Genomic DNA, 12915 nt, shown 5'->3' on the forward strand with positions numbered 1-12915 from the left:
CAGTCTCCATCAAATTGCTTTTGACTCTACCTACCATTTGTTTTATTCTGACTATCATGATGTATCTCCATCTCTGTCCCAACACTAGATTTTAGAAGAGTTCTGTATTCTGGCTGCAAATCCCACGCCTCTTCGCATAGGGTTTGCGGGTAGATAGCAAGCAACAACTCCCGGTGGAACGGCTTTATGAACGTTAGGATGTGGGGTTTAACCGCCTTGAGGACATGGATCTTGTTATATTCATTTTTTTGTTTCTCCAATATAGTAAATATAGGATAAGGCACAGGAAACAGGAAAAACATATTTTTTAAATCGAACACTGTATCTGTTATTGCAACTCGGAGTTGCTGCATCAACTAGCTGTACTTTTAATAAAAAACACGCTCCGCTATTTTTAAAAGAAAGGTCCCCAACACGCAGCCCCGGCTGAAACCATCCGGGACCACGGCTCCCCACCCCTTCCAGTGGCCTGATGCGCGGCGGGGAGGAGCCAGCGGGGAGAGGGCCGGTGGGATGGAGGGGGAGCGGGATGGGGGGGAGGCCGGAAGTCATCGAGCAGGGCAGGCGGGCGGCCGGCCCCGCGGGAGCGGCTCGGGCAGCGGTCCCAACAATAACAGCGCCCGGGCGGGCGGGGGCGGGGGCGGGGGCCCGAGCGCGGGGGCGGGCCAGGATTGGAGGAGGCGGGTGGGACGCTTCCCGAGGCCGCGCGGATTGGAGGAGAGGGACGGGGGGCGGGGCGCCCCAGGAGTGGGCCGGGCGCTGACGGGTCGACCGAGGGGAGAGCGTGTTGATTGGGCAACGCGGGGCCAGGGGCGACCGCGGATTGGCCGTGGCGGGACAAGGGGGCGTGGCCAGCGCGCGAGAGGGAGCGAGAGGGAGCGCGAGGGAGCGGGCGGCTGGCGAGCGCGGCGGGGTCGGGCCGAGGCACGCGGCGCGGGAGGCTCCCCAGCTCCGCCGCAGCTGCTCTCCGGGCCCGAGCACCGCCCCTCGCTGCCCGGCCCGCGCTCCGTCCGGGTTCCCGGGGCGGGGAGCGAGGGACGGCACGAGGGAGGGAGGGGGCGGCGAACGCCGAGCGAGCGGAGGGTCCCGCGCCGCCCCCGCCGCCGCCTCGCCCGGTGCAGCGGCCCGGGGCGCCCGCACTATGCAGGCGGGCTGCCGGCCGCCGCGATGGCGAGCCGGGCGGCGGTGAGAGCCGGGCGCCGCCCGCACCGTCGCGGAGCCCGGGCCGCGTCCCCCGCCTCCCGGCCCCGCGCCCGCCCTCGCCACTGCTCCTCCTCCTTCCCCATGCCTCTGCTCCTCCTGCTCCTGCTGCTCGACGACGCCGGGGCGCAGCAAGGTGAGCGCGCGCGGGGCGCGGGGCGCTGGGCGCGGCCGGGATGCGCGGGGAGGGATGCGCGGGCTGGAGCGGCGAGGGTGGGCTCTGCCTGTTGGCCCCCAGGTTGGCGCGGCGTTACTTTTTGGCAAGGCCCTTCATTTTCCCGAAAAGAGAGAAGGGAGACCCTGCAATGAAAGCCTCCTTTTTGGTTATTGAATTCTTCTTCTGGGGAAAATCTTCGGGAGCAAAAAAGTTTTGGAGATGTGACCCCTGAAGTTAAGCCAAATGGATCTATGGACAGAAGAGAAAGATAAGGTCGTTGAATAGCATCTTAAACCCGTTTAAAGGCAAGTGGCGGTAGTTACCATCCGTTCAGAAGCTAACGAGACTGATTCTGGGTGTCTCTGAGCCTTGCATTCAGGAGGGGTCCTTTATGATCCTTGCCTGTTGCTCAGGATGCTGGTCTAGATTGCCCGGTCAGACACTGGGTGCTGTTGCCCAGAAGGAGCGTTCACCCCTTCCAGAAAGTGACAAAACTTTTTTTCCATCTACAGTCTTTGAAAAACCTATTCCAGAAGCCAGCACAACTGTTTATTGAATAATCACCATAATGGAAAGAGAATGCAGGGCTGATTTTCCCCCCCCTTTTTGGTACTCTCTTTCAGGCAGCGAACCGCAGTTTTTGAATCAGTTTGGCATCAGTTAATGAACACATTTTACATTGCTTTCCCACTTTACTGCAGTGAGAAGGATAAGGATTGGGTTGTTACTTATTGCTGGGAGGACTTTTCAAAATTGATCTCCTCGTTTATGTCCAGCTTAAGTTGCTCTCATGGTTTTCACTAAAAGATGGAATCCTGGCCCCAAGCCTGTCGGTATGAAGAAGCTGAAACTTTGACAAGGATGTGGAAATAGGATCTTTCTATGTAAGGAAAAAATGCGTTTGGTAAACTGACCTGTTAGATCCAGGCACATTTCTGCAGTGTTACTTAAAATTTAGATGCCAAGCATTGAGTTTTAGCTGGATTATCTTACTTTGTGGCAGGCACACTACTAAGTGGTGTGTGTGTCTTAACTCACTCAATCCTCACCACAGCCAGGTGAGATAGATATTGTTATTTATCCCATTTCAAATGTAAGGAAATTGAGACACAAAAAATATAAGATGCCTTGATACAGAAAGGAATGTAACCACACAAGCAGAATACCCTGTTTTGCGTATTTTTAGATCTGAAAGTGTTGATGTCATGTTAAAAAAAATCTTTGAACAGTATGGAATCAGTTGGATGACTCCCCCCAGATGAGACGATTGCCTTGTTTTTAGCACTTCTTAAGCTGGGTCTAATTAAAGATGCAGCATTACCTTATTTTTTTTTTAAGGTTTAATTTCGGGTTTTACCAGAGCATTTTAACATATGTTTCTCTTTCACAGTGTCATCTCACACAAACATCAATGTAGATTAACACAAAAAGAAATGATGTCAGTAATTTACAAGACTTGATTTCCAGTTTTTCTAAGTTGATTGGGTAAATTTTGTTAAGTCATTTAATTTCTTTGTACTTCAGTTTTCTACATCCATGATATGAGAATACATACCTATTTCATAGCTTAATGAAAGTGGAATGATGGTACGGAGGAGTTTTGCAAAGAGAAAACCCTAGTACAGGTGTAACTACTTATCATTGTTAATCTTGAGCTTACTAAATTGACGAAGGAAGGGCGAGCCAGGTATACATCACCTGAAAACTCAGGAATTGTGTGGAATTCCAATTCCTCCTAATTGTTAAAGATTCTGCTTTACCTGAAGAACCCTGACGTAGTCTGTGGTGGAATTGCTTCTAAACCGGAGTCTCCCTAGTCTGACAGAGGGGCTTCGGGGTCCGCTGGGACTCCCTCTCTGAGCTGGAACGAGGGCTGACTTCAGAATGAGCAGCAGTGCTGTAAGGCGCCTGGAGAATTTTCACTAACAGGAAGGGCTGCATGTTGCGATGGTAAGGTGCGAGCCAGAGGTTTCACTTTGTGAGAAGTCAGGAAGAATACTGGAAGGAAGCAGTGGTAAAATGACTACAGGTGTCTTTTGTTGGTAGACTTGTAATTTGTTCTTTATGCTTTTCCAGATTTTCTGCAATTTGCATATAGTCAGAAAAAATAAGCCGTGCTACAGTGTTTTGTGTTGTGTAGATTGTTTTTCCTCTGCTAGTCTAGGTGGAAATGCCTTTAATGTGTATGTTGAGATAGAACTCTGCTTCAGGATTTTTTTTGTAATCTTTCAGATGTCGTTTTGAAGTAGCAGAAGGTATTACCCTCATTCTCGTTAATGCCATACATAGGAGTTCCTCAGCAGATTTCCTGCTGACAGAGTAGTTTTGCTTTTTATTTGGCTCAGAATAAAGTTTATCTTTGGTCTGAAAACTTGGGAACCTTTCACAGCAGAGATGCACTTTGACCAATCTCATTTCATTAATATATTTATAAATAGATTCTATTTATTCACATCTATTTTGCTATGATGGTGTTTTAGATACAGCTTATATTTGTGTGTTTTTGAGTTCTAAATTTTATATTAAGTTCATCTTCAAAATTTTTTATTGAAAGCATTTTCTTCTGTAAAATGGATGTCTTCTAAAAACTTACATTGGAGAAACTTATGATGCTGATTGCATATTTGCTATGTAATAAATTTACTTCATAGGAAGTTGGGAGTCTCCTGTGAATGAATTTATGTCTCGGTTTACATCGTGACTGTTGGGCTTGTGTCACCTGCTCTGAGAGCTCAGCCTCCTCATCTGCGTCATGGAGGGCCTGCCTCCCTTCTGGCTTAGAATATTATTTGAATGTGGTTAAATATCGGGGAATTAATTTTAAAAATTTATGATGACTGATTTGTTCATGCCTATTAATATGAAATGTTTATGAAAGTATTGATTTTTCTTTGCTGATTTAGTAAATCTATGGAACAAATCAGATTCTTTCTTAAAAAGAATTATTCAATTCTATATTTGGAACTAATGTGTGAAAAAAATGTATGTTCTGTCAAGTAATACCTTTATTTGCTTGTGATGCAGGGAAATATTTTTTGAACAATATTTGTGAGTTGACAGAAGTGAAAAGCACGTCTCTCTCAGCCAAGAGTGTCTGTAATTATTTCTGGTATTGATATTAGGTTAACTTAGAATTTTTGCTTGTCTTTTCTTGGTGTGATAAAACATTAGGGCTCTTACATGTAGTTTTCTTCAGAGGCAAAAATCAAAGCATCCTTTTTCTGCTGTATTTCTGCTTAATTTTGCACAATGGAGATTAGAAGCAGCAGAAAAAGGAGATAGCTAAAAATTCTATTTGAACATCTGAGCTTCATTCTAGGAGCTAAACGTAAAAAAATCTTAAAATAGTGCAGTTGGGATAAGTGAAAGTACCAGTCCTAGAAATAAATGACAGATGAACTAATTAATTTCCGAGAAATACTTGGATCACAGATGAGGAGGAAAGGCTGGGTTTACATGGAGGTGGCTTTTAGCGGAGGACTATCCTTGACAGCGTGAACCTGGGCCGTGCGGGTTGGGTGGTAATGTGGGTGTTCATTGAATGCTTGCGGACAGGTTCTGCTTCCAGCTCTAGATTAGTTGGAAGGATGTAGAATGATGACATAAAATTAGGAGGATTAGGAAAAGCTCCCGAGAGAGAGTGATATTTGCTACACGTGCTCGTTGAAGTATGAAGTGAGACCACTTGGCAGTTTTTCTTGTGGCTCATGGATTCGATTTACTTTATAACAACCTTATGGCCTTCGCACTGTATTTTTTAAAATGTTGTACAGATAACACTGATTGTAACTCAAACCCAAAAACTTAAATAATTATCCACAGTTCTATCCCCAATCTGTCAACTTAGAATTTTTATATTCCTTACAATTCCGTATTCACACACTCATGTAATCTTATGTGGTTGTATTTTAATACTGCTGTATTATGTTCTGTGGACATACCATGTTAAAATTCATTTGCAGGCTAATTTAGCCCACATAAGCATGCTTACAAAATACAGCAAGACCAAAATTTCAAAATGTAATAATTCATCACATTTTCATTCATCACATAAATAATTCATTACTTATGAAGTAATGACTATTTTGCTCACAACTGTTATTAGATTATTTATTCCAATTCATTAAATTCTTCATTTAGGATAGGATCTTTGAGAAAGCATTTCTGTTCAAAATATTAGCTGAGAAACATATGTCATGCTAATTGTCTGGATCATTATGTGGACTAAATATAATTCATGAGGATGGAAAATATAGATATTCAGATAAACTAGCATTTAATGAATGTCAGTGTCCATTGAGCGGGTGAGAAATGGGGTGGTCTTAAAAGGCAGCTAAAGCAACACCTACTAGGCCAGCCTGCACTCTGAAGGGTATCTAGTTGGAAGAGAAGCTTTGAGTAGCTACTTGAATTAGGGGGAAGACCCCAAGGGGCAAGCTCCCTCAACTGCTAAGGAGAGTGCGCCGGGGGGTCCCTGCACAGCTTCTGCTGAGTGGGACACATGCAAGTCTGCAGTCAACACCAAATGCTGGAAGAAGGGGGTCAGATGAACAAATGTCCAGTTATAGATGAATAAGCACCGGGGATGGGGCATCCACAGGATGACCATAGCTGACCCTTCTGTGTGCTAGGTAGGAAAGTTGTTGAGTCAATCCTGAGTTCTCATCACAAAGAGAACTTTTTTTTCTTTTTTCTTCTTTCTTTTATTGTATCTATATCCTCTGCTTTCCCTGGTTCTGGATAGCTCGGAGTTCCTGGATGAAGTCGTGTGGCTGTGAGGATTGGATCCACCACAAATGAGGGCTGTTAATGGAATCTCGGGTGGGGGTTCCTGCCCAGCAGCAGGTTGTGACTACCCAGCCTTGTCACGGAGCTGCTTTGTCTCCTGCCCTGCTCCTCATCCCTGCGGTCTGCCTGCCTCCTGCCCCCTTCCTTCTCCTGACACCGTCTCTGCCATGTGTGCAGGACGCTGCTCCACCAGGCAGCCTCCGCTGGCCGTTCTCACTCTACCTGGAAACGAGCTGAAAACACCACTGGCTCTCATAGGTCTTTCTTTTCAGCTGTTTGCTTCCAGGTGTCCTAAATCTCTGCTTTTCTCGGTGGCGGGCTTTCTCAGCAGTAGATTCTGCGGTACCCTTCTCGGTGTCGCACGCAGCAAATTTTGCTCACCCTTGCAGTCTAGCTCCTGCTCTACTGAAACTGCCGTTTAAACCGTTGGACGTTTGGCTTTGTTTTGCTTGGGTTTGGGTTTACTCTGAAGAACCCGAGAGCTTTGTCATCACTGTGTTTTACTTCAGTGGACTTTGAAAGCAGGAGACTTTGGAGTCAGACACTCCTGGATGGAGGTACTGGCCACACCAACTTCTGGGATCCACTGACCACTGTGAACATTTTTAAATATGTAACCCACGAGGGCTGGGATCAGGTCTGTTTGGATAGTTGGTAAGTTTTGTTCAATAAGTGAATCGATATGTGAATGAAAATGTCATTTCTCTTTACTCTGCAACTAAAATCTCCATTTTCACATTTCCTTTCTGCCTAGACACAATGCTTTTCCCTCCTGCCCGTTACCCCATCCCAATACTGTTTCGGGACGCTGCACCCCAGCCCAGGGAGGGGCAGACCTGCGATGGAGGAGCCTGACGGCAGGCGTGGCTGTCCACAGGAGGCCTCCTTGCGTGGCCTCCCACCACCCGACCTCAGTGCTGGTTTCACCCGACCTCAGTGCTGGTTTCACCCGTCCCTTTGACCTCCGCTTTCTCTCCCGCTCCCTTTGTGCCTTTGACCTCCCGCTTCCTGCCTGTTGATATGTTTCTGTTTTCTCTGATCGCCACCTCAGCATTTTCAGGTTCCTGGGTTGTCTCTCCTGGCAGGCCCTCGTTTCTGGTTACTCTGGAAGCCATCTCCTAGAAGCTAACTGTCTGGGTCTGAGTGTGAGACAGACCTTTTGTTTCCTGGGTGGAGGAAGAGGGTTTTTCTTTAGGGCTCTTGAAGTCATAGGGAACAGAGATCCAGATCTGCCTAAAGTGGAAGGGAAAAGTGTCAGGAGCATTCCGAGGTAACCGGGGAGTCTTTGTAAGAGCTGAACCCACCTGAGCCAGGGGGAAAGCGGGCGTGTGCCTGGACTCAGGCACTGAGGACTCCACTTCGTCTTGCTCTTGCTTCGGGCTGGTTTCCTCTGCGTGGAAGGATGCATGGCTGCTGGCAATCCTCAAGGCTTGCAGCTTCCACCCTGGAGAGATTCTGGGATTTTCCCTAATGTGCAAGGTCCAGAAATTGGAGGGAAGGGTGAGCTGGCCTCATGTTGGCCCAGTGTGAGTCAGTACCCAGCCCTGGACCAGTCCACTAACCAGGGGGCATGAGGTCATATGGAAACTGTTGAGAAAGTGCAGGGCGGTTTCCAGAAGGCTAAGGGAGCGGCTAGAAGGACAGAGGCAGGAAGTGTGTTCACCTTTATGAAGAGTCCCTATGTCTTACATAGTTCTTCCTGAACCCTCACGATTACTTTGGCCCATGGGTGATGTTGTCCCCATGTGCAGTGAGGGTCTGGAGGCTTGTAGAGGTTAAGTGCCCAGGGTCCCAGAGGGGGCAGGGCTAGGACTTAAGTCACGTCTGTTGGACTCTGCAGCCCAGGCACTTTCTCTCTGTCGCTCGCCAGCCGGGTGCCTGCCCCGGGCTCGTCTGGGGTTGTTATTTTCTAAATTCAGCAGTGTGCACTGAGACTGCGTTGTGTCTGCATGGAGGCCTGCGGAGGCGAGGAGAATGCTCTGCCTGCCTGGCTGTTTTACCGCCTCGTGCTGTAAACTGACATATCCGTGATTAAGCATATAAGTAAGGAAAGGGATTTTGATAATGGAAATGGAGGGAAAGACCAGGGCTTCAGAAAGGTTTCCCAAAGGAGGTAACATTGAGTAGGTGTTTGCTGGGTGGAATGACAAGGAAGGACATTACTTTTGCAGAGTGGAATAGCACGTGCAGTGGCACAGAGGAGAGCGTGGAGCAGGTGGGGAGTCACCAGGAGGTTGTGGGAAAAGTTCGGAGATGAAACCAGAAAGAGAGTTGGGGGCCAGGTTATAATGGGCTTTGTGTCTGTGCTGAAGAGTTTGGGTTTTATTGTGTCATCAGCGGGAAGCAGTTGAAGGAGTTTTCCATGAGGGCTCTGCGTGACCCAGCTGGTGTTTGAGGAACCCTGGCAGCAGTGTGGACAGCAGGGGGAGGAAGGAGAGGAAGTGGGGCCGCCTGCTGGAGAGCTGCTGTTGCAGGGGCCTGCACTGTTCAGAGGGACCAGGGTCAAAGACGCTAAGGAGATGGAAAGTACAAAACTTAATGGCCAGTTGAATTTGAGAGAGCAGAGAGTCAATCAAATGCTACTCATTTTTTTCTTTCTGGAATCCTCCTCTTTTCTCTGTTCTCCACCTCCCTCAATCACTAGGATTTCTGCCTAGTTAACTGCTATTCATTCTGCACACACACACACACACACACACACACGCACACACACACACATACATACCCACACACCCCCTAAAGCCCCTGGTACTCCCCTGCGGTCCTTGTCACCCCTGAAATTACTTGCTGCGTCTGTCTTACCCACTATATTGTGCCCTCTCTAAGGACAGGGGCCTCGTCTGTCATTTTTATTGTTATGCCTAGCACCTGGTACAGTGCCTGGCACGTGGAAGGTGTTCCCTGAATGCCTGGGATGCGTTGAGTTTGAAGCGCTGTGGTGCTTTCTCCATTTCGGCAGCAGCTGAAATTCTGGCGTTGGCGAGGTTGCCCAGTAGGGGACGAGGTGGGGAGGAGCTCGGAGGAGCAGCCCGCCAGCAGGCGGTAGTGGGAAGATAAGCAGCCCAGAGGCCGGACAAGTTGCAGTTAGAGAGTCAAAAGAACTCAGATGGAGCAGGAGAGTTTGAAGGAGGGAGGGAGGCATGAGTGAAGGAGGGAAGGGCCGGCGATGCCCACTGCTGGGGAAGGCCACAGCTGGCGAGGGAGCCGGCGACTTTCGGCACTCGGAAACTGGCCGCTCTGGTGATCGTTTCACTGCAGAGCTAGGGCTGCTGTAAGAGTGCCACAGTCTTAGCTGGCTTGAAATGACAGAAACTGGTGGTCTCACAGTTCCAGAGGCTAGAATTCTGATGTTAGGGCATCGGCAGGGCCACGCTCTCTCCAAAGCCAGCAGGGCAGGATCCTTCTTGCCACCTGCTAGCTTCTGGCGGTTGCTGCCTGCGGGATTCCTTTGCATCATCCCCATCTCTGCCTCTGTAGTTACTGGTGGTCTCCTTGTGTCTGTGTCTGTGTCTACATTTTCCTCCTCGTATAAAGACACCAGTCATGGGTTGGGGTCTACACTGATCCAGTGTAACCTCATCTTAACTTGATTACATCTGCAGAGACTCTTTCCAAATGACAGTACAGTCACAGGTACCAGAAATTAGGAAGTAGAATCAGAGTCACCAGTCTGCAGTGATAGAACCAGTCCGTGGAACCTCACTGGAAAAGTATAAACCTCCCATAGTGTACGACAATTGTAATGGAAGTTGCGTTGCTCTGCATTTTCGGCATATTTGTGCAAGCTTCCTGCATTGGCGTTTGCTGTTGTTAAAGTATTTTCAGAAGTCACACAGTGTTCGTATTAGTAAAACTCAATAATTACCATAATTTATATTGCTTCTTAGTGGTAAGGTGACTAAAATATGGGGTGGCTGGAGGGTCACATGTAATCAGTGTCACAAGCACATATTTATCCAAAAACACACACTTGATGTGGAGTTGAGAGCAGCCTAAAGTGAGCGTGTGTTCTTTGTTGTGTTAGTTCATTGTGATTTAAATATGTTTAATGTTCTTCTGTTTTCTCTAGGGATAAGTAGTAAAAAAATTATTCAGTAATTTTCCTGGAACAGTATCAAAATTTGTATCTGGCTTAGCACATGTGACCTTTACACCCTGCTGAGGAAGTGAACACATGTACTGTGAGTAATCCCCCCAGTACATCTGCAGCCAAGCAGAGGAGCAGTCGGAGCAAATTCCAGTGTTTTTTCTCCACTGAAATAAAATTAAAATTACATTAACAGGCCTCTGCCCTCTGTGGTTCGTTCTGGTCCGGTGGAGACCGTGTGGGAGGAGAGGGGGAAGCGGCGGTGATGGTGCGGATGCGGTTCGTTCTGGTCCGGTGGAGACCGTGTGGGAGGAGGAGAGGGGGAAGCGGCGGTGATGGTGCGGACGCGGTTGGTTCTGGTCCGGTGGAGACCGTGTGGGAGGAGGAGAGGGGGAAGCGGCGGTGATGGTGCGGACGCGGTTGGTTCTGGTCCGGTGGAGACCGTGTGGGAGGAGGAGAGGGGGAAGCGGCAGTGATGGTGCGGACGCGGTTGGTTCTGGTCCGGTGGAGACCGTGTGGGAGGAGGAGAGGGGAAGCGGCAGTGATGGTGCGGACGCGGTTGGTTCTGGTCCGGTGGAGACCGTGTGGGAGGAGGAGAGGGGGAAGCGGCAGTGATGGTGCGGACGCGGTTGGTTCTGGTCCGGTGGAGACCGTGTGGGAGGAGGAGAGGGGAAGCGGCGGTGATGGTGCGGATGCGGTTCGTTCTGGTCCGGTGGAGACCGTGTGGGAGGAGGAGAGGGGAAGCGGCAGTGATGGTGCGGACGCGGTTGGTTCTGGTCCGGTGGAGACCGTGTGGGAGGAGAGGGAAGCGGCGGTGACGGTGCGGATGCGGTTGGAGAAGGAGGGAGCTGGTGGTGTTGGAGTTGTCGATGAGAGGCTGCGGACTGGTCCTGTGATACCGTTTTGAAAGTTGTTTTCCGGTAGTAGTTAGGCCTTCCTTGTCAGTTCTGCCTTGAGAAAGTGAGGGATGGTAGGTGGTGTGGCATGGTGCAGATCCTTATTCCTTCCAGTGCCCAGAGTTAAGCAGAGAGCTCAGAGACTCTTGCTCCTGACCCTATTATACCCTTTCTTAAACTCATGTTAAGAGCTCCTGATCCAGAAAAGCAATTATTCGAGGGCTGTACACTAAAAAGTACCTTTTTTTCCTATAATGTAAAGAAAAATAAAGCATTCTGTTTACTTGTTTTAAAAATCGGGAAGTGGAATCATGACATTCTTTGGTATAGCTGCTGACCTTGGGGGCAGCTGTCCCCTGGGTTGCCCTTCAGCTAGTAGGAGGAGCGCTACCCTTTGGGTCAGAGGAAGTCACCCGGTCTTCTGTCTGAGACGCCCTGGCTTCGCCATGTGTCAGTGCTTCCAGCCCCTCCCTGCTGGCATTTAGGACGGGCCATTCTCTATCCCGGGCTGGCTGTGCTTTGTGAGAGGGTTAGCAGCATTTCTGGCCTCTACCTGCTAGGTGCCAGGAGCACCCGCCCCTCCAATTGTGACAATCAAAAATGTCTCCTGAATATTCTCAATTTTAGTTTTACTTTTTTTTTTTTTTGAGGACTATTGCCAGTCCTCCTCTTTTTGCTGAGGAAGCCTGGCCCTGAGCTAACATCGTGCCCATCTTCCTCTACTTTATGTGTGGGACGCCTACCACAGCATGGCTTGCCAAGCGGTGCCATGTCCGCACCCGGGATCCGAACTGGTGAACCCCGGGCCACCGAGAAGCGAACGTGCCAACTTAACTGCTGTGCCACCGGGCCGGCCCCTAGTTTTACTTTTAAATTTGTCATATTTTAAGCCTTTTGGTGTAGAATAGGCTTTACTTGTAAGAACTGTAAAAATAAACTGGAAGCGTATTTTCTAATTAGGGGGTAGAGTGAGGACGAGGTCTTCTTTGATCTGGGAGTCACTGTTTGCCCCCTGGATGCCCAGGACAGTGTTTCTCAGCCTGCGGGGCCTTCGTGGGTCAGGAGTGTGTGTGCAGCAGTGAGGAGGGTCTCAATGTAAAGGGGTTTCTTACTTTGACTAACAGGAAACATTTGAAGGCTGCTGGCCTGGTGAGGATGTGTGAGCCTGGCCCTCCTTCTGGGCTGGAATCTTCTGACCACGGCCGTAGGGGTTTGGCCAGGCCGGCTGCGCTGTTTACCTGGTCGGGTTGAACTGGCCCCACAGTCCTGGAAACGTGAGACAGTCCGTGTCCGTGTGACAGAGGGTCAGTGAACATGACCCGCTCTAACTTTGGCTTCTGGTGCGTCCCATCTCGTTTGCGAGAGGAGCAAGCTCTGAACGCCATCACATACTTTAGAACATTCTTGGCACGTTACTCGTGGACTGTTCATGCCCTCCCCCTACACGAGATACTGAAAAAGCTCCATTTTTATTGTTTTCTTCATCAGCGTGCACACAGAAGTCCTGTTTTTCATCAGTTAGTATTTATTTTGTTAACTTTTATAGAAATTATGCTTTATAGAGGAAAGGGCAAGAAACATTTTCTGTGTTTACTGAAAATCAAACATAAATATGAGCATAAAGACATCTAAAAATTACTTCTAACACTCTGCTTGTCCTCTTTTTGTAAAATTCGTTTTAAAATGACAGCCTTAAGTTAAATAATAGCCTGCGGGGATACCTAAATGGGAGGATCTGCTGAGTCAGGAATTCAGCTGCGAATTCAGCTGTGGGTGGGAAATTGTGA

General features: G+C 48.7%; 1 protein-coding gene across 2 annotated transcripts in view; it reads left to right on the forward strand.

Moving 5' to 3' along the window:
* The first annotated feature begins 852 nt into the window (after window positions 1-852).
* DCBLD2 (discoidin, CUB and LCCL domain containing 2) overlaps window positions 853-12915 on the forward strand; it is an 80883-nt gene continuing 68820 nt past the window's right edge. Inside the window, exon 1 of one of the 2 annotated variants that reach the window (XM_070582105.1) lies at window positions 853-1336. In XM_070582105.1, the coding sequence (XP_070438206.1) occupies window positions 1168-1336 (169 nt within the window). In that variant the 5' untranslated portion in view covers window positions 853-1167. The remainder of the gene's footprint in view (window positions 1337-12915) is intronic. The other variant, XM_070582107.1, reaches the window with a different exon arrangement.

This window comes from Equus przewalskii, chromosome 18 (genome assembly GCF_037783145.1).
Source record: "Equus przewalskii isolate Varuska chromosome 18, EquPr2, whole genome shotgun sequence".
Lineage (NCBI taxonomy): Eukaryota > Metazoa > Chordata > Mammalia > Perissodactyla > Equidae > Equus > Equus przewalskii.